This window comes from Musca vetustissima, unplaced genomic scaffold (genome assembly GCF_032173495.1).
Source record: "Musca vetustissima isolate MV318-11 ecotype Yass unplaced genomic scaffold, APGP_CSIRO_Mvet_v1 utg34848, whole genome shotgun sequence".
NCBI lineage: Eukaryota > Metazoa > Arthropoda > Insecta > Diptera > Muscidae > Musca > Musca vetustissima.
The window spans coordinates 175,987-199,246 of NW_026877161.1; the positions used below are offsets into that span (position 1 = coordinate 175,987).

The 23,260-nt window shown below is 33.4% G+C and overlaps 1 protein-coding gene across 1 annotated transcript in view; it reads right to left on the reverse strand.

Annotated features, from left to right (window-relative positions):
• Positions 1-4,756, reverse strand: part of LOC133321753 (uncharacterized) — a 42,288-nt gene extending 37,532 nt beyond the window's left edge. The window contains exons 1-2 of the mRNA XM_061530831.1: positions 4,661-4,756; positions 4,237-4,409 (exon numbers count right to left, since the gene is read on the reverse strand). Of these exons, the coding sequence (XP_061386815.1) occupies positions 4,237-4,409; positions 4,661-4,756 (269 nt within the window). The remainder of the gene's footprint in view (positions 1-4,236; positions 4,410-4,660) is intronic.
• Between the last annotated feature and the right edge of the window lie 18,504 nt (positions 4,757-23,260).

Genomic DNA, 23,260 nt, shown 5'->3' on the forward strand with positions numbered 1-23,260 from the left:
CATTCAGTGATTGAAAACTCAGAATATTCTACACAAATGTTCGCCATAAAGTTTTACTATAAGTCTCAGAATAGACTAAAACTCAAAAATCAGCCTAAACGTCAAAAATCTTAAAAAACAAAAACTCATTTTAGGGTTAATATCGTACTTTTTACTAGTTTTTACCGACTGTTCCCATAAGATGTCGTTTTAGAAGGATAGTATAAGGGACAAAAATATTCTCCATCAATTTTTAGCATAAGTCACTGAACAAGAGAAATCTGTATGTATAACACTGTGATACAAAACAAAACAAAAAAAATTTCAGGGGTTCTAATGTACCAATTCCGTTTAGTTGGAGTCCCTGGACCACGAATATACCTTTGGTTTTTTTGGGTCACTTCGAAAATTAGTTTTATAACGGTAAATGTAGAGAAAACCGTGGTTTCATAGATTTTCACTTTGCAACGCGTATAACTTAAAGCTTTCCGTGGCTATAAAATGCTCCCAATCCATTATGGAACCGCCACCGAAATATCGTTTTAAGAAATATCGTGATTCCGTCCGTAGATCTCTCCAATAACAACTAAAACCATCTGGGGCATCAAAATTGAATTTATTCTCGTCCGAAAAAATCAACTAAGAAAACATATCGAAGGGATCTACGGACGGAATCACGATATTTCTTAAAACGATATTTCGGTGGCGGTTCCATAATGGTCTTGGGAGCATTTTATAGCCACGGAAAGCTTTATTTGACATTTCCTAGTTGTCGGATGAATTCAATGGAGTACGTTCAAGTCTTGGAAGACAAATTATTGTCATTTTGGGAAAGCAGCAACAATGAAGGACCCGTTTTTCAGCAGGACAACGCGCCAGTTCATAAAAGAATTCAGCGAAACCATAAAGAATAAATTAATTATCTTTGTTGAATAATATGTGGTTTTGATCGTTTTATTGTGAACCATTGTAACCATAATGGGTCCATTTTATTTGTCAACTAACATACCAATTGAATTAAAGGTGCGTCTATAGTTATGATACGCAGTGTATAACACACTCAACCACAACATATCTCACCATACAAACTTATTGTATTTGCGGTGGACGGTTTATTTTAAATATCCGAAGGCAAAATACGCGGTATTTGCATTTTAATATAAAATGGTTAACCACAATACTGGTTTCAGGTATTTTCCTGATAATACGAATTACCCATGCTCATACATACATATGTACATGCAGACACATTTTCACAGCTACTTCTCCGGCCACAACAGTTTGAAGCGGCGATAATTTCACATTATGTCGTCGAGGCATTGTTTGCTATTTTCGTTATTTTTTAATAGTCCATAACATTTTTGTTTCAATTAAATAAAAGTCCATTTATATTTTATTAACGTCAAATTGCAAATGCTTTTTTCCCCATCGATCCATTTAAATGCACTTAAATGCAATATAGGAATAATTTAATTATCTGTCATCACCAAATTCACGATGATCATAAATGAAATGAAATGTCTGCGGCAAATGCCAAAAACAAAATTGGTAATAAATCTGCAATTAAAAGCCATTAAACAGTTGGCTAACAATTGCAAACGTGGCATTCGGTTTATTTGGATTTTTTAGGCTTAACTACTTTATTAGTATTATTATTAAATCATTCGATATTATCGAATCGAAATGCATCGCGTCGTATTGCATCGCATCACATCGACATCATATCGCATTAGTATTGACAGACGGTATCGATTGATGGACCTATAATGATTTCTCACAATCATCAATTGTCGTTAATTGTAATTAAATTATGTTTTCCACGATGTGACAGGCTGTATTGGATATCATTTCAATTTAATTACAAATAGTTTGTAGGAATGATTTGAATGTACAAACATATTATAAAATAGACATGCATATGTAGGAATAATATTTCAATGCCAGATGTATACACGAAGAATTCTTCGGTCTTTGTTGTTGTGTAATTGTCAGAATTCCAATTTAATTTAAGGACATTTGAGACGAATTGTGAATTATATCTGGACAGGACAGATACAATCCTATGTATCTTCTTGAGTTGATACATTATAATTTTGAAGTCACAGTTCCATTCTCCATATCCGTAACTGATCATCAAAATTAGTATACACAAAATAAACTATAAATTATTTTATAAATTAAAACATTACCACATTGTCTGCAGCAAAATATCGTGTCAATTGCAGAAATGGTTCAATATAATAAATTCGGATGCGAAAGGATTTGCAAAATCTTTAAAATAAAAAAAAACTGTAGTATGCAATGTACAGTTTCCTTTTGAATTCGAAATCTTTTAATTTTTCGTAACTCAGGGTTTACTCATGTAAATGTTGTAAGTAATTCTATCGAGCTGTTAGAAGAGAGAGAGAGAGGTATGAAAAGCGACAAGGGGGAAGAAATTCAGAAGAGATTAGTAAAGAGAAGCAGCAGATCAATTTTCACTATTCAAAAATAAGGCAAATAAACACAAAAAAATAAGTGCATTGTGTAAACGCCACAATTTCCGCTTGATTACTATACTTAATGGACAGATTAACGGATACACATAAATAGGTCGGTTCATCGATAGTGGACTTACGCTTTCGCTTTCGTCTCAATCGGACAACCTATGGGAGATTGGTACAACACTTTATTCAAATCGATAGAAAATATATATGGGAGTAATATCTAAAAATGAACCGATTTCGACAAAAATTAACAGCTCACATCACGTAGGTATCTTTATAAAGTCGGAAGAAATCAATTTCAATTAAGCTTGTTACACGTTAGACTATCTTAACTTCAGTACGTTGTGCAAAATTTTGCGCCAATTGGCCTAAATTTGACACTCTGATGCATCATTCACTAAAAATCTGTCGAGAATATATATGCGAGCTATATTTAAATCTAAACCGATTTCACTAAAACTTGGCACACATTAGGCTGTACTGACTTCAGTACGTTGTGCAAATTTTATGAAAATCGGCTTAAATTTCACTCATTGGTGCACCATTCCCTAAAAATCGGATCTATATCTAAATCGATTTTCACCAATTCCAATAAAGTTCGTCCTTTGAGAAAATAACTAATCTGGGCCAAATTTCATCTCATTCGTATAATAAATGCGATCTGCACTTTGTTTACAATTTATCATGGACAGACAGACGGACGTACGAACTAACAGACATGTATAAATCGACTAATAAAGTGATTCTATGCAGAAGGAACCATGGGTACATCTCGTTTTCTTTTGCCTGTTACAAACATATGCACAGAGACATAATAACCTGTACCAGTGTGGTAAAGGGTATAATTAAAGTAAATATCAATTTACAAAATTTCATCCATTTCGAATCATAAATGCGACCTGTACCCTGTTCACAATAATACATGGACAGAAAGAAGAATGCGTTGCCGAAATTTGTCCAAATTGGTAGAGACTGATTGTTGCAATCTTTTCATTATTGACCATTGCCACTCGATGATTTGGATCACCAACCTGCTGAAAACTACTTCTTGTACAGGGTAGACGAAATACAATAACAGGCTTTATTATCATTGTTAGCAGTGGTCCAAGGCCTTTCCAAGGCATTTCCTTTTCTGTGGCTTACAAGGCGCCTTTGCATTTATTTATTAGGCCATCGCCAATAACGTGAGATTGAAACGGTTAAATTTAAATTTGTTTCATCAGACCTCAAGTTTACAGTTATATAGTGCCCAAGTTTAGTAACCCTTCGCAAATTTTAACCATCCCTTACATTTTTCCCACAATACAGGATTTTGTTTCTTATAAAACATTAAAGTCGCAATGTCATCCATCATGTTTCATTAATTAAATTAATTCCGCCTTTGGCACTATTAGAAACTGTTACAAGTAAAATTGCAATGCATTTGCTATTATCATTGCGTCTTTGTCCGCCATATGTTTGGTAGTAAATAGAATATTTTGGGTTTTCATAATATCACGGTGTCTGTTGTTAGCCCACATTTTCGAAAAGACCTCGTTTTAAATTCGGCCAAAATTTGAAACATTAAAATGGTATTGAATTTGCTCACATGCATCCTACCATACATGCCGAGGATTGAATGTTATTTATAGAAAAAGTTTGCATAAAAATGATTGCATAAACAAATTCCAAAGCAACAAAATATATGTACGTATGTAAAAAAATTAAAAAAAAAAGTATTGAATAATCCACATTTTATGATGGCTTGCCAACAGCAAATTGGAAAACTTACCTAAAAAACTCTTGGCCGTCTTTGTACCATTTAACCGAGTTGAGCGTATTGTTTCCAATGCTGTAACTGCAGAAGAGCTTCGCTTTTTGTGATGCATCAATTATGCGAGGGACGGATAGATTTGTAAGGTACAGTGCATGATTCAGGTGTACATCTGAAAGGGATACAACAAAAACAACGACATGAACACAAATTCATACAGTTACGATGTTATGTTCAAAGCTCTTTGCCAATCAGTAAAATAAAGGGAATAGTAGTAGCGGTAGTAGTCACAAAAATAACTCTCCCACACACACACACACACATACATACACGTCCATATACATACACATGCATAACACACAAAGGCAAAAAACTAGTGAACAGAAAATGTGAAAATATGGCTGCTATTTCATAACTTCAGCTGGGTATCAAAGGATAATACTGCAAATCGCTCTGGTTTGCTTTCGGGTCTGAACGGCTGCTGCTGCAGCAGCAACTGGCCGCTCTCGTCGTACATGGGTGTTGATATGCGATACATGTTTCGTGTGGTCTCTTTGTGGCAGACTGATGGCATGGCATGTGTCTGGCCAGGCAATGGTTGCCATGCATTCACATGCATCACACACGCCGAAGAAGATGACTGCGACTGCGACGAGGAAAAGAGGACTATTTACCAGTGTGTATGTAGTCAGGCGGATAAAAACTGCCCAACGAATGTTTGTACATCCGTGCAGCTGTGTATAGGTGTGTGTGTGTGCAAGTATTTTTGTTGCAAAATTCAATTTAAACGCGGCTTAAGTACTCTCGATGATGATAAATTTAATATTTTTAACATGTTTTCATATTGGGTTTCACTGGTCTTTGGCCATAATCCGTTAATACGCATAATAAATATTTGTTACAGATGAGAGATGATTGAATCGAATAGGTAAAAATCGCTTAAATTTCTCATTTAAGATTAAAGATTATGTCTCGGGTTGAACAATGTATGTGTGTAGATGTATAGTGTACACATATATATTTTTTATGACATGAAAATTAAGATATAAAAACATATATTTTTTAAGTTGAACACTAAAAAATGTATGTAAAACAATTATAATAAGCCTGAGGCAAAAATTAAACAATTTCAATCTTATCTACATCATAATACAGATGCAGCGTTTTTTGTGTAACAAATTGTAGTTTTTTTTTTGGCCTACTACATCTTGCGGTGTGGGGTATTTTGTCTTTTGCGCATTTGTTTGTTAAATGCAAAAGGAATCAAATGCAGAAATTCCGAATTCTTGGGTTGCATACATGCAAATTGTTTATATAGTTCAATAATTTGACATGAAGGCCAAATGGTCTGCATGTTTAGGGTTTTAACAACATTTTGCCACCATAGTGGCAGTAGTTTGAAATGCAAGTTTTTGCAAGGTTAGTTTTTGAAGGTTTCTTGAAAAATGAAATACATACATAGCCCCATAATGAAAGGCACGCCCTATTGTCGGCATATTGTCACCAAAGTGGCCTCAATTTTGCTTTCATGTTTCTTGCAGTGTAAAATCAGTATGGAAAGTTCCTAAGTTGGCCGACTTTATGATACCCTTCACCTTTACTTTGAGTACATACAAGAGATGCTCATATGTACAATTTCCTTTAGGTAGAATATACACAGCATATATGGAGGACCATTGAAATTGAATCGGACAAAATTAACTGCGGGAAGTACATAGATATTTAAACTAAATTAAAACAATCCATACACATACCAAACAAATTCGTTCTAAACGGACAAACTTTAGTTACTTGGTACATCATTTTGATAAAATTGGATGAATATATATTTGGATACTATATATAAATCTGAAACGTCTTCAATCCAATACGCTATGCTATACTTCATGTAAAGCGATTTTAAACAAATGGTCCTCCATTTGGACCATTTGTTAAAATCGGTCAAAAATATGTGAGGGAGCTATATCTACATCTGAACCGATTTCAGTAACAATATATAGTGCAAATAGAACATGTTCTATGTAGACCAACCATAGACTACTCGGTGGGTCATTTGCATAAAATCGGACGGAACTATATATAGGAGCTCTATCTAAATCTGAACCGATTCCAACAAAACTTCGCATACATCAATCCAGGCCTAATACAGTACTCTCTACAAAATGTTGTATCAATCTGACAAGTATTGGGAGTATGGTGCTCAATTTATATAAAATCGGACGAAAATACATATGGAGCTTTATCCAAATCTGAAACGATTTCAACAAAATTTCACGGACGTCAACATGCTGTAATTTCAATATGGATGTCAACCTATAGTAAATTTTATTGATTGATAATGATTGACAATATGGTGCAATATTTATATAAAATCGGAGGAAACTACGTATGGGAGCTATATCTAAATCTGAACCGATTCCAACCAAACTTAGCAAACATCAATCCAGACCTAATTCAGTATGCCGTGCAAATGTATTTTGCTCCATTTACATAAAATCGGACGAAAATATATATGTGAGCTATATCAATCGATGATCATATCCCGATTAGCTAAATCGTTCTAGATATTTGTGTCCGCCCGCTTGTCCAGTTTCAATTATTCATAAATTTCAGATTAGTACCCAAAGTGGTGAAGGGTATCATATAGTAGGCCCTGTCCGACTTTTAAACTTTCCTTACTGGTTTTAGTATCTCTTTATGCTACAATTATAAGCCGAAGATCACACGAGAAATGGACCTAATTAACCAAAACTTTTCTGCGTAAAATGATATATTATGGCGTAAATGCTCACCCCGGAAAAACCAAATTTGGAAAATATTCCTGAGTAAGAAAGAGGGAATTTTGACCTCTAATCGGCGAAGAAACAGTTTTTTGTCATTTATCAAGTTCAACAAATAATAAGAAAATAATATATTAAAACTAACTTCCCTGTAATAAAAATTCTTATCTATAATACTTTTTATTAAATAGTAAATGTAGAATTTCTCATACAATATAATATCTCCATAGCGATTTGTCTTTCTTTATATAGCAACATGGTTTCATTCCCCAACTTCAACTGTATTTTCTAACTTCCTTATGTTGTACATTAAAGAGATGTGTACGAGTATGCGACACATTGTTGCACCTTTAAATTGTCACTTTCCACAAAAACCACAAATATATCCGGAACATATGGCTATGTGGTGAGCAGATGTTTCAATTATTTGCCATTATTGAAAGAAGCTCGTGCTGGTTTAATTAAAAGTTTAACTTTCACTACATGCGACGAACGAACGAACCAACGAACGGAACGGAACACCAAGCCAATGGCAAAATGACAAAGTGTTGTTAGCATGAATTGCCAAATAAATGGAAATGGAAATTACACTGCTGTAATGGCAAGCTAGACAACGAGCATAATGTCCTCTGTACAAAATTAAGATGTATGTTAGATAGTCAGACAGACAGGCAGGCCGTCTCTTGTAACAGGAGGAAGTAGAAACAAATGTTGATGTGATTCAATGCGCGAAGGGTGTTTTGTATATTTTTGTGAATCACTTTAATCTAGAACATGTCTCCCATTAGGTTAACATGTAATTCTGTGTTAAATTGTGGTAGTAATAGTTTATTATGTACCCGTATAGTCAAACGAGGCTACAACGACCATTTTTATGTTTATTAGACAGAAAAAGAATGTAACTGATAAAAACGTTTGGACGGCCCTATACATAAAAAAACTAAAGTTGCTTCATGTTTAAAAATTACTAAAAAAATTTAAGAATCCATGAATCATCAACGCGATTCCTTACAATTGTCTACCACGGGAGGTGAAGAAATAATTTGTCTAGTAAATAATTTGTTTATAATAGAACCAGTAAGGAAAGTAGTTACGTCGGACGGGGCCGACTATATTATACCCTTTACCACTTTGACTATTTTCAAGAGTACATCCTAACAAACTTCATTTTTGAAGGACCGTTCATGTCAATGGTCCTTCAAAAATGACCATTGGCATGAAATTCGACTAAGTTAAATATGTGGTATGTGTCTATATGTGAACCGACTTAACCCAATGATCAATAACCGGGTATATTTGTACCACCATGGTATGGAGGGTACATTAACTTAGTTTTTCTGTTAATAACTCATCGAAAAAATCATATAATAATTATAAAGTATATATAATAATCATAAAATATATATATATATATATATATACTAGCGGGCCCGGCAAACGTTGTCTTGCCTAGCAATATTGTTGATGTATAATTTTCGGCGTTCTACTTATATGATAGTTGATATTGAAAATTTAACATTACATTAATAATATCAATATTGACCCAAGTATTCGGATAGCTCCCATATATATCCCTTAATATTCAGTATTTGGCTGAAATTTTTTATTCGCCCAAGCTTCCAAATATCCCTCATATAATTTTTAAATCTAATCGGCAGTAATTTGGTATTTGGTTGTTTTATTTGGTAGAATGAATGGTACTAAAAGTATCTATATTGGTCCACTCTTTGAGGTAGCTCCCATATAACGGTACCCAAAATATTCGGTATTTTGGGGAGTTGGTTCCAGTGTGTCAACCAAAGTGGTAGTAATGTTTTATTTGGTCAAAATTTCTCATAGAGTTGGTCTAAAGTATTAAAAAGGCGCCATACATATTTGAAGTTCTTAGCCCTTTTTCCAACCTGAGTGTCTGTACATTATTTTTAAAGAGCATGGGCAACCTACTGTCACATAGTGTTGTAACATTGTTCCCATATAAATGTCCCGACCGATTTAAGGAATCTACATATTAGAAGATATGCAAAGTTATATTTAAGTTTAAGTTTATTTGATATATTAAGGTATTTGCAATTTTATAGTCACAGGCTCAATACGAAAAAAACATCACTTGTTTTTTGATATATACTTAATGAATTTTTCACAGAAAATGGCATCGTATATTAGTTTTATCTGTGATACACATTTGTGGTATCGGATATATGCGAGGTGTTGTGTTTATGAGTTCAAAGGCATTGACCAACGATTAGGCATATAACCACCATATAATGGTACCACCTGATTTGATATTTCCCGTGCCTAGCAACATTGTAAGTACTTTAAAGAACAACGTGTCCTCATGGAACTATTACTATTCATATTTTAAGAAAAAATGATCTAGGGAATGGATCTTAGGATCAAAACTATTGCGAATATCTTCCGATTTTCATCCTTGCATTTGTAGCTGGAACCGTAGCGCTTCGCTGCCCCTACTAAAGACCAATAAAATCCTTCATTCCCATTACCATTACCTTTATGTCTGTATCCTCATCTGATTTCCCATTGTAGTTTTAGTAATAGTTTAGTTTTGTTTTAGTAATATCCCTTTGATCAACTAAACTTAATTTCTCAAGTAATGTACATATTTTGTTTTCAGGTCACCTATGATGATAACCCATAACCCACCTATGATGATAACCCACCATCATTCGCATTTCGCTTCTGTATATCTCCCAATTATTGCTGATGCATACTTTTATTGAAATTTTCAAAAATTTTCATTTCACACAAATTTTATTCCAATGTGTATGAATATGACAATGGAGAGATGGAAAGCAGTAGACGTTACTGACCTGATGGCTATAAAAATTACTGATAATAATGCACTGATAATAGGACAAAAAATTATGAGTTGAAAATTTCAGATTTTGACCAAATTTTACTTCCTGGTCATTTAAGATTGGATTTGTACTTATCTGAATATCATACATACTTTTATGAACATATTTATTCAAGGTATTCAGATATGTGCATAGACAATTAATATTAGTTCAGAACTATGATTACGGTTGATGCTATAACTCTTCGTCATTTTGATAGTTTATTTTGCATATCTTACTTCCATGTGATGGCATAACTGACTGCGAAAATTTCTGCAAAGTCTATTCAGCGAATTTTGTGTCTACAACCAAAATTGTTTCTTTTTTCCATGTATAGATAAATTAAATTCAATTGTGAGTAAATTCCGTCCATTGTATTACCCCAATTTTAATATGGATGATGCGTATTTGTAACCAATTTACTCAAGCAAATTTTAAAGTGGGAATTTGTAACGCCCCTTAGGATATAAACATAGAATACCTATTTCAGATTTGTAATTACTTTTGATGCCATAACTCCGCTTATGATTTTTCTACCAGGTAGCATGAGGTGCTGTAAAATTCTCAGCAAAATCTTTTGAGCGGTTTTTGACTAATCAAACAAAAAATGTTATTTTCTATGTATGTAAATTATTTAAGTGCATTTGCATTTTCCCCAATCGTACCCCGCTCATATTTGTATGCATGATGTGTATTTACACCTACGCTATTCAGACAAATTTTGAAGACTGTGTCTATTACCGTTATATAGATATACGCATATTACATGTACTGAAATTTCTAGGTGTGTTCCCTATTTAGGCTATAACTCTGCATCCACGCGGAATTTTAGAAGTTTATATATCCTTTGTTACTTTCATGACATACTGTGTAAATCTAATTAACACCTGTTCAGCGGTTTTTGCGTCTATTGGTAGCATACAAACAAACATTTTTTCTATTGTATATACATAGATAGTTTTTTTGAAGCCAATGACAATCCAATTAAATGTAGAAAATTAAAATATTTTGAGAATTTTCCATAATTGACAATTTCTTAAAGATATACACTGCCCATTTTCGCCCAAAATATGTCCAAAAATAACTATGAAGAGGTGAAACCATAAAGGTTCGATATAAAATGTGTGGAAAGGTTAATATCGTTCAAAATACATTTTGCAACGTTTTCGCGGATTTTTCTTAAAATGTTCTTTCATTAAAACCTTTCCACTTCAATTACAGAATACTAACAGAAACTTTAAGTCAAATCGGTCCAACCGTTTCTTTAAAATTATTTTTGCAAGATTTCTGCGGATTTTTCTAAAAATTTTCTTATATAAAAACCTTCCCACTGTAATTACCGACAACTCAAAGAAATTTTGAGTGAAATTGGTCCAGCCGTTCTCAATTGATGCGTTAGTATACATTTTTCTTGCTCCATTTTTATATATATAGATATATATATTCTTGATCAGCGTAAAATTCTATGACGATTTTTGCAGGTACGAATTGAGATAGATACCGAAAAGTGGTAGTCCCCATATAACGGTAAACCCCAATTTTGGGTATTTGGGGTTCTTGAGTAATATTTGCATCTGAACCAATTTTTACAAAACGCAATATTGTAGGCTCACTTTAGTGACTTAGCTTAACACACGTTAGGCTATACTAACTTTAGAACATTGAGCAAAATTTGGTGCACCATTCACTTAAAATCGGACGAAACTATATATGGGAGCTATATCTAAATCTCAACCAATTACATCCAAACTTACCAAACCCATTTCGATACGTTCCGCGTAATGTTGTGTCAATCGGACACACTTTATCTCTTTGGTGCACCATTTACCCATTCTCGGTGTCAAAAATTTGTTTGATTTAATTACAATATACACTAATTCAAGAATGTCCCTAGAAATTTCATGTGAATATCTCAAGAACTCTTGAAGATATAGCCGATTTATTGTGTCAGCATCAAGTGACGGCTGAAGGGCTTCTCCAACTTTAAACGCGTTTTTGTCCAAACATTGGTTTTGCGAATGGCGGGCACGATAACTCAAAAACTAATAACCGACATTTGTACACGTTTCTCTGTGAGTGAAGCCAATCGGTGAAGATGTTAACTTGGTTTGTGGTCAAAAATCGGCGATTTTCCAAAAATATTTTTTAAAGTTCCGCCATTTTGTTAATTTTAGAGCGAAGTCAATAATCATAGTTCATACGAGAGTCAGACATGTACTGTTTCTAACACCGTTGAAATTTTCGAAATACCTTAAAATTGTGTGAAGATATATATGGGAGCTATATCTAATTTTAAACCGATTTCAATAAAACTTGGCACACATTAGTCTATTCTAACTTCGATACGTTGTGCAAAATTGCATGCCAATTGGTCAAAATTTGACTCTTTGGTGCACCATTTGCTAAAAATCAGACGAACATATATATGTGTGCTATATACAAATCTGAACAGATTTCAATAAAACATGGCACACGTTAGTCTACCTACCTAACAATAAGGTTCGTCCCTGGGCCAAATAAATGATCTGTACCAAATTGCATCTCATTCGGATAATAAATGCGACCTGCACTTTGTTTACAATTTAACATGGACAGACGGACATTTATAAATCGACTCAGAAAGTGATTCTATATTCTCAAAAGGAACCATGCACAAAGACATACCCTGTACCACAGTGTGGTAAAGGGTATACAAATCGAAAAATAGAAGATTCTTTAAGGTTTTGAAAAAGAGGAAATATTTTATTCAAAGCCAAATTCTATTTAAGACCGACATATGACTTTATTTAGTCACTTATCTTTTTCCGTAAGAATGCGACCAAAAAGAAATTTGAATTTATTGGCAAGTTTGTTGAAATCGGTTCAGATTTGGATATAGCTCCTATATATATGTTTGTCCGATTTGAAGTAAATAATGCACCAAGGACCCAAAATATGGCTGATATGCACAAAACGTACTGACGTTAGTATAACCTTGAACGTTGAAAACGGTTCGGATTTTAGATATAGCATTCATGTATATTTTCGTCCGATTTAAAGCAAGCGGTGCATCAAACTCCTCATGTTTGTCAGATTGATACTAAATGTTGCACAAAGTACAAAAATGACGTAACTGCGTTTTGTAGAAATGCAGACACATCCCATATATATTTTCGACGAACTTCATGTTAATAGAGCTCTAAATAATCAAAACATATCCGATTGAGATTTGCTTTAAATCGATTTATATAATTTCCCTCATTGTGAACAAACTACTCTTTATTGGCCCAAATGAAAAATGAGGAGATCTGTCGTAAAAATTAGTTGATACTTTGTGACGCCCACCTACCCTATAAATATTTCTGGCAGGATTGCAGCAAAACTTTAATCATCATACTACACATATTTCTTTGTCAATTTTTGTTTCAAAAAAAAGAGTACAATTTTGAATTGATCGAAAGATGGTCTGAGGAAATTATGCAATATCTACAGAATACCAAAATTAATGCAAATCTTGCAATACTGAACAAATTGAAGCGCTCACGAAAGACGAACTGAATCTATTGATAAGGATTTAAACTTAAAGAAGAACTATAAATCTCATGCACATTTTTTAAGATTGAAATCTTTTTTTTCGTAACCACGATAGAAAAAAGTTCGCCGAAGCCTTGTCATTTCTACAAAAACTTTCGACATCATCGCCTTAATTTGTTCTCCAACCGCATTTCTATGTAATGAGCTTAAGGCACGCATACACAATGACTTTTCTCGTTTCAAGCGACGGGTGTTGAATGCGATGGATATTTATCTGGGAAAGATGGAATCCGCATAATGAGCTTCAGCGGAAACTAATGGTTTTTGTCAATCTTTGTACGAAGAATAGTTTGTTTCTTTTTTTCTGAAGCGATTAATATTGCCAAGTTGTTGGTGTTGCGGGTTACGCAGACACTTGGTTATTTTATATTCATTAACTTTTCTTTGTGGAGCTGCGAGGAGAGAATGTTAGAGTAAATCCTTAGATTTCAAATGTGGCACATCTCATTCCATTGGAGATGTTTACAAATTCATTACCAAATAATCTGTTGTTTTGCTCTCCCTATCTCTGTGGGATTGTACTTCGTTTTGTGTCTGGCATCATGTCTTTAGGCACAATTATACACATTTAATAATAGTTCTGGCAAATTATCACAGAATGATAATTTGTTTGTCATACAAATGAGTTTCACAGACCCATATATATATATATATATATATATATATATATATGTACAAAAAATTGTTAAATGTATTGACGTTCGTATTAAAGTATACGAATATACTTTTTAATACAAGTTAAATTCTTTATTACTTTATACCTACACATTTTTCAAAAAACTGAAAAATAGTTTCGAAGGTAAAACACATACAATCCGAATCTAAAAATATTTATACACAACTAACAGTAATTACTGTAATTTTTTATACCTTCAGCCTTATGGCTAATGAGGGAGTATACACTTTGCTTTGGCAAAAATGTGCCTCATTGCAATATTGGTTTTAGACCTCATGTTTCAGACAATTTGGAATCGATTTACTAATGTCTGTTCGTTTGAAACTTTGCTCTTCGTAATATTTCCCAGTCCACGCCTTCTGATACCTCTACCAAAAAATTGTCAAAATGTTGCTGAAATATCCGATTTGAACCATACTTTGCACAAGCTTTTATCATTAACCCTACGGTCAATAAACAAAAAAAATATACGTAGATCAATAACATCGGAATCTGAAAATCCAAAGATAGCTCTGTAATTCATTAAAAAATTGAGGTTTTAAATTAGTCTATATGGATCTGACCTTGACATTAACATAATATATATTTAAATCCCCCCTTTGAAAAAATTTTTCAAGATTTTGGAAAATCGACTGATAAATTTTAATTCTTGTTAAGGTTTGTAACTTTAAATATATATAAGGAAAATAATTTCAAAAAAAAAATTGTTTGGCTTTATCCTATTTTTCATACGATAGCTAACACTGGAACAGAGAAACGTGTAAAAATTCCAACGGATTGGTTTTTATTAGTTTTTGAGTTATCGTGCCCGCCATTCGCAAAAGAGAACCAGTAAAGAAAGTAGTAAAGTCGGACGGGGCCGACTATATGATACCCTTCACCACTATGAGTATATTAAACAGGGCTAATAACATGAAATTGGATGAAATAAAATATGTGATATTTATCTAAATGTGAATCGACTTAGATCTATCCATAAACATGTCATTCGTTTGTTACAATGGGACAAAAGTATGTAAATCGACTTCAAAAAAATATCAATAGGTCATCCGTTGGGCTATGTCTGTACTTCTAGAAAACGCAACTACGTAATTCTATGCTCAATTTTGTACGTTGTGCAAAATTTGATGTCAATCTGACTAACATGAGGAATTTGATGCCCAATTTACTTAAAATCGGGTGAAAATATATATGGAAGCTATATCCAAATATGAACCGATTTCAACGAAACTAATCACAGGTTAGGTTACACTAATTTCAGTAAGTTTTGTTCCTATCAGCCATATATTGGTCCCTTGGTGCGTCAATTTCTTAAAATCAATCTATAATATATGGAAGCTCTATCTAAATGTCAACCGATTTTCACAAAAACTTGGCACACATCATTCTGTACTAAATTCAGTACGCCAAATTTCGTGCAAATCGAAAGATATATGTGGACTTTGGTGCACCATTTACATGAAATCGGACGAAACTATATATGGGAGCTATATCTAAATCTGGACCGATTTTCACGAAACTTGCCAGACATCATTCTAGACCCAAATGATTAGGCTGTACCAAATTTCGTGCAAATCGAAAGATATATAGGGACTTTGGGGCACCATTTACATTAAATCGGACGAAACTATATATGGGAGCTATATCTAAATCAGGACCGATTTTCATGAAACTTGGCAGATATCATTTTAGGCTCAATTCAGTACGTTATGCACAATTTCGGGCAAATCGAAAGATATATAGGGACTTTGGGGCACCATTTACATGAAATCGGACGAAACTATATATGGGAGCTATATCTAAATCTGGACCGATTTTCACGAAACTTGCCAGACATCATTCTAGACCCAAATGATTAGGCTGTACCAAATTTCGTGCAAATCGAAAGATATATAGGGACTTTGGGGCACCATTTACATAAAATCGGACGAAACTATATATGGGAGCTATATCTAAATCGGGGCCGATTTTCTGAAACTTGGCAGACATCACTCTAGGCTTAATTCAGTACGTTATGCAGAATTTCGTGCAAATCAAAAGATATATAGGGACTTTGGGGCACCATTTACATGAAATCGGACGAAACTATATATGGGAGCTATATCTAAATCTGGACCGATTTTCACGAAACTTGGCATATATCATTCTAGGCCTAATTGATTAGCCTGTACTAAATTTCGTGCAAATCGAAAGATATATAGGGACCGTTTCCATTAAATCGAGCGAAAATATATATGGGAGCTATATCTAAATCTGAACCGATTTTTCCCAATTTCAATAGGGTTCGTCCTTGGGCCAAACAAATGAACTGTGCCAATTTTCATCCATATCGGATCATAAATGCGACCTGTACTTTGCTCACAAAAATACATGGACAGACAGACAGACGGACAGACGGACGGACGGACGGACATGCATAAATCGACTTAAAAAGTGATTCTATGCATATTCTCAAAAGGAACCATGGGTCTATCTCGTTTCCTTTTGCCTGTTACAAACATATGCACAAAGACATAATACCCTGTACCACAGTGTGGTGAAGGGTATAAAAACGCGTTTAAAGTTTGAGAAGCCCTTTAGCCGTCACTTGATGCTGACACAATAAATCGGCTATATCTTCAAGAGTTCTTGAGATTTTCACTTGAAATTTTGTAGGGACATTCTTGAATGAGTGTAGATTCGAATTGACCCGGAGAATGGGTGGGGGTCCCCTTAAATGATACTCTATCTAAAACAATCCTTGTAAATTCGTTATAGGTTTCGAATGGGTTAAGCTTTTTTAGTTATTTTTTATTGGGATCTTATTTAGGTGCTCCTCAACCCCTCTGCAAATTTTTGTGGCCTTAGACAAAATGGGGCCATCAGGGTGACTCGTGGAACTCAGAAACTACCTTGGTTTTCCTTTAGTATACAGGGACTAAACCAATTATTATTGTCAATTATTAACATTTTATGAGTTTAGAGGTTGTGATTGACGCATTTTTAACCTTATTTAATACTTTGAAACTTTATTTTATGATAGTTTATATATATACGCCAATTTAGGATTATAATAAATCAGAATAATTCGATTATAGAAAAAGTTTCAGGCCCAATGTGAAGAATAATTGGAAAATTACGGACAATAATAATTGTTTTCGTCCCGGTATAACAAGGAAAACAAAGGTAGTTTCTGACTTCCATGAGTCGCCCTGATGGCCCAATGTTGTCTAGGGTCACAAAAATTTGCAGAGGGGTTGGTGAACATCCAAATTAGATCCCAATAAAAAATAACTAAAAAACTTAACCCATCCGAAATCTATAACGAATTTACTATGATTGTTTTAGATAGATTATCATTTAAACATGGATATAAATATATATTCTTTTAATGTATATGTAATTTTTATTTCCTACATGTATATCAGATCCATATAGACTAATTTAAAACAAAAAACCGGATGATAGTCCAACATTTTAATGCATTACAGCGCTATTTCTGGATGGGTACAAATGTACCACGGTTATTGATCTACGTAGGTAATAACTTTTAAAAATTTTAAAAATTTTGTATATGAAAATATTTATGATTTTTTCGATTATGTGTGAAAATATCTCAAGAATGACCCTCAAAATGTGATCCAAATATCTCCATTATTAAAAATGTTACAGCATTTTTAAAAATGTTACAGCATTTATTGACCGTAGGGTTAACAAGCCTAATAAGATGAGACCCATTGGTCCACTCCATCCCTCACAAAGATTCAAAATTTTGAATTTCCAATACTAGGCTAATGGAATGTTCGATTTGATCTAAACAGTGGATATCGCAAAATTTCTTTCAAAAACAAATTATGTTCGTAGATGGCAACATCTGTTTACATCCCCCACAAAATGGGGAAAATTGTCCTAAAAATACATTTTATCATGCGAACTGTGCATATGATTCTAACCAAACATTGCACAACCTACTATTTTAATCATGACTCTATAGTGTTGGGAGTGCGCTCCTTCCAGTACCTCTTCCACAAAGGGTAGACATTTTGAAACTTTGCTAGTCTTATATGAAACGAAGTGAGTATACAAATTGCATTTAAACTTTGCTCATCATAATATTTTACCTTACCTAGACGTAATCCGAGGATGGTATCCATCGGCCCACTCCTTCTGGTACCTCCCCCACAAAGTGTCAACATTTTGGACATTTGTTAATCAATCAGTATCAAGATATTGGAGTGTCTGGTTAGATCCAAACTTGGCAAATTGTAATATTTTACCAAACCTGCTTTAAATTTGTAAATGGGGTCTATAGAGGAACCTATTCTGGTACCTCTCCACAGATGGTCAACTCTTTGATAAAAACATATATCTTTTATACAACGAATAACAAACCGGTCTATAATTCCGTAGACCTCGCTGCACCCAAATATTGATTGAGAATCGCAACCTTCGAGCTATAGTTTGAAAATGTTAGATTTTTATTTTAATATTTTTTGATTAGATCTTTACATGTTTAACCAGTAATGAACGTTTTAAAGTCGGAAAGGGCCGACTATATTATACCCTACACCACTTTGGTATATTGTACATATGTATCCTTACAATTGCATGCCAATGTTCCCTAGAAGTTCTGCAAACTATGATAAATTAAATTTCATTCGCACTGTTAAAAATTTCATTTCAATCAGACACCCGTTCGAAATACATATAGAAGCTATGGCTGCATATCCACCACTTTTAACAAAACGCAATAACGTCATTCACGTCATTAAATTTGATACGTTGAGCAAAATTTCGTGTTAATCGGACAAAACTTATCAACATCTTATCACACATCATTCTAGACTCACTTCAGTACGTTTTGCCCAATTTCGTGCAAATCGAATGATATATAGGGACTTTGGTGCAAAATTTACATAAAATCGGACGAAAATATATATGGGAGCTATATCTAAATCTGAACCGATTTTCACTAAACTTAACACACATCACTCTAGGCTTTATTCAGTACGCTATGACAGTTTTCGTGCAAATCCAAAGATATATAGGGACTTTGGGGCACCATTTACATAAAATCGGAAGAAAATATTTATGGGAACTATATCTAAATCTTAACCGATTTTCACGAATCTAGACTTAATTCAGTACGCTATGCCAAATTTCGTGGAAATCGAAAGATATAGGTACTTTGGTCGGACGAAAATTTATGTGAGAGGTATATGAATTTAACATGGACAGACCGACGGACGGACATGCATAAATCGACTCAGAAAGTGATTCTATGCATATTCTCAGAAGGAACCTTGTGTCTATCTCGTTTCCTTTTGCCTTTTACAAACATATGCACAAAGACATAATGGCCTGCACCATAGTGTGGTGAAGGGTATAAAAACATCCAATTACTAGTTACAAATGGGATATAAGCATTAAAACATGTATTCCAAAATTTCAATTAAATGTCTTCGTCCTTTTCTAAATCTGGATATATTAATACAATTCCTTCAATTTCCTAAAATCGTTAAAAATAGAACATATTTCACATTCATAAATTCGAAAACAAAGCAAATTGTCGTCATCGGAAAACGATTGAATGGGATAATTGTCTTAATACCGATTTTATACGGCATACTTGACAAAATTACTTTATTGTTTATCCATACATATATACTCGTACACACACACACATATATTTATATATTTGTCTATCCTAATGTCCTCATTACATCTTTTATTTGTATTTGTTTCTTCTTATCCTTTCATAAATTATTGTCTTTTTGGTAGCAATGTTATGTGTAAGCTTAGTTTATTTACGACTATTTGACTAAAAGATCTAAGATGCTAATCCCCAAGTAAGTCCCTTTAATTTTCACATTTGGTTAAATTGGCATTCATGCACATGCCAAATGTTTCCCTTTCCCTGTGCGGCGATATATACGCATAACCGTACCCATAGGGAAAAAGATTTTGGTACTTAAGCCACATAATGGAAATTAAAATATGCATGACAAGAAATGAAAACTGTTCTAGAATTGAGGAATGTAGATATGAATTATTTAATAAGAATGGACTGTGTCGTTGAGATCTATGGAACCCATTACAGTTTAGAAATCATGTTTTATTTTTGATTTTATATGTTGATTTAATTTTATTATAGTTCCTATATAAAATGGGAACCATGGAAAATTTTTTTTAATAATTTTTATCAAATTTATGGGAGGAAATGCCCAATAATATTAACATGTGCTGTGAAGTACAGTCGACTCCGCTTTACTGTAAGTCGCTTAACTGAAAAATATCGGATAAGTGAAATTGATTTCCTGCACCATTACATTTTAGGTTAATCGCCCACAATTTACTCCGCATAACTGAAATAGCTTTTGGATTGGATATTGCAATATCCTTTCAAATCACTCCGCATTACTGAAAATCATGGGAATGAAAAATGACGACAGAATATTTTGCTTTGAGGAATCACATCTTCAATGCCCACCATAACAGATAGTTTTCTGCAATTAAAGATTTTTTCGGCGTATGGAACGTGTGTGTCAAGTATATATAAATTTGACGTCGAAGAACGTAAATTCGTGCGGCTATACTTTTTAACCCATTTGGTAAATTTGCAAAAAATCTGTTCCGCATTTCTATATTTTATATACAAGTAACAAAGATGTACCAATATATGTTACATAATGTACCATTCATATGGAAAAGTTAAAACGAGGTCCCATATAATTAACAAAATTTTGTGGATGTCTTTCACTTTTTACTACTCTCAGTTATTATTTAAAGCCTTCAAGATGATACTCAAATTTGAAATATGAACAGTGTAAAAATGTGAATCTCAATACACAACCCCATATTGCAGGCAAGTCAGCCAGACTTAAAACGACTTAACCTTTTCAAAGACATGGACCGATATTTTCCGTTTTCAAAATCAATCAATCTATCATAAATACTATATTATAGACCACATAATATGTAAGATTCGTTACAAGCCGGACATTTTAATAACACGCATAAAAAAGACAGTTAATAATAAAAATCCCTTTAGCTGTGAACATGTCAACCAGTTTCAATTTCGATCGTCTATTTTCATTAAATTCGAAACCTACGTATTCGATATAAAATATGAATTATTGAAATTCCTTAAAATGAAAAATTGTTCGCTTAAGTTAAAACATCGGATAACTGAAACAAACATCCAGATTTTTTCCGTTTCAGTAAAGCGGAGTCGACTGTATTGCCGGAGTCACACTCTGATTGATGGCTGCAACCTCATGGGAAGTTGGTCGGGTATGTGATAACGGAAATATTATTTTTTAAGCGTCGGACCAATGACTCTTTAATCCAGTGACTTTAATTAATCCAGCATTATCAAACAAATAGTAAACTAAAGGTTATATAATCAAGTATTTCACCTATCTTCTAAAGGAGAAAAATCGCAATTTTTTTAACTTTGAGCGTCTATTACGAAAGTAGGAACAACGGATATAGTCAGTTCCAATTCTTACTCATCTCACTCTTGGTGGAACCATAATGCCAAAACTGATACAAGAAATTGTGAGTAAAACTTCCCATTAATGAAAAATATGCGGCTTTAAAATATATAGAATATATCCATATAGTAACGCAAGGGGTCGCAGAAGTACCAGCCACTTTTTATAGAATATTTTCCTAAAATATTATTCCCTACCATAGAAAAAAAAAAATAATACTCTTTGGTCGGGAAATCAAAAATGACTGACAATTATGTTGCCACTTCTTCTCGGTGTTGATATTGGTTTCTTCCAAGAATAAATTTAAATTTTATTCGGTATATCAAATATATTAAGAATTTGGTTCACTTCAATAATTAATTTTCAAAATAGGAACTAATATTATAATTCCTATCATTCTTATTCCTTATCCCCTTTACAGATACAGAACACACATACATTTGTTATCACTTATATAAATAAACTTTTCGCCGCCTGTCTTTTCTGCTGGAAAATTCATTTCTCAGTAATTTCTCAGTTGCCATTAATTGTTCCCAACTAATTCCAATGCGTAGAAACACTTGCTTGGAAGCTAAGCCAGATTGAAATGTGGTAAGAAGGGAATGGAGCGGAGGGAGATAATCGTTTATTTATGTACTGTCTTCAATGAATATAGAATATATTCATAGCTGAATCTAATGAAGTCATCGTTGATATGAACCGGATTATTTAATTGGGATTTGTATCCATATAAATATTGGCATAAACAATAACTGGCAATATGAGTATACAAGGGAATGGCGAAAGAGCAATGGCAATAAATGAATTAAATATTGATATCATCTAATAAGCCTTCTCTGAAATGATATAATTATTTTGCTTCGTTTGTGGTTTTTCTATTGGTAGGCATATGGAAACGAAATTATTTATATTTGTCTATGTTTTCATGTATCTTTATAATGTTTTATTTAAATTATTACAAAAACCCAATTTTATTGGATATCTGACCCATGTGCTATGGGTCAGATATCCAGTTTTTGGCCATAATTACAGCAGTGGGTTTATATAAATATAAAGAGTTTGAGTTTGCTGATTACGATTCTACAAGAATAAAGTTAGTACACGTTGTGTAGAGCTTAAAATGAATCGAAATGGCGGATCGAAAAAAGGAAAAAAATAAATATTTTATTTCTTGGCAGTATTTAATATCAGAAGAGCATTAAATCCGCCAAAAAATGCATTCAAGACCATAGTTACATTTCATAAATTATTTTTTATGGATTTGCGAGAGAATAATATTAAGTATTTTTGTTTAAATGCATCATTTTCTAATGACTGATGTGGTGGGGTTTGTGTTTCCTCCTCTATCCAAGAATGTTCTGAGGTTTAATTCGTACCTCCTAATCGTGTATGGTGGCTTTTGTAGTATTCTGAGCATGGTTTGCTGAGTATGCACGTATAATATTTATATCCTTACCCACACTGTGGTACAGGGTATTATGTCTTTGTGCATATGTTTGTTACAGGCAAAAGAAAACAAGATAGACAAATGGTTACTATTGAGATTATGCATAGAATCACTTTCAGAGTCGACATATGAATGTCCGCCCGCCTAACCATCTGTCGGTCCATGTTAATTGTAAACAAAGTACAGGTCGCATACATGATCCAAATTGGATGAAATTTGTCACAGCTAATCTAATT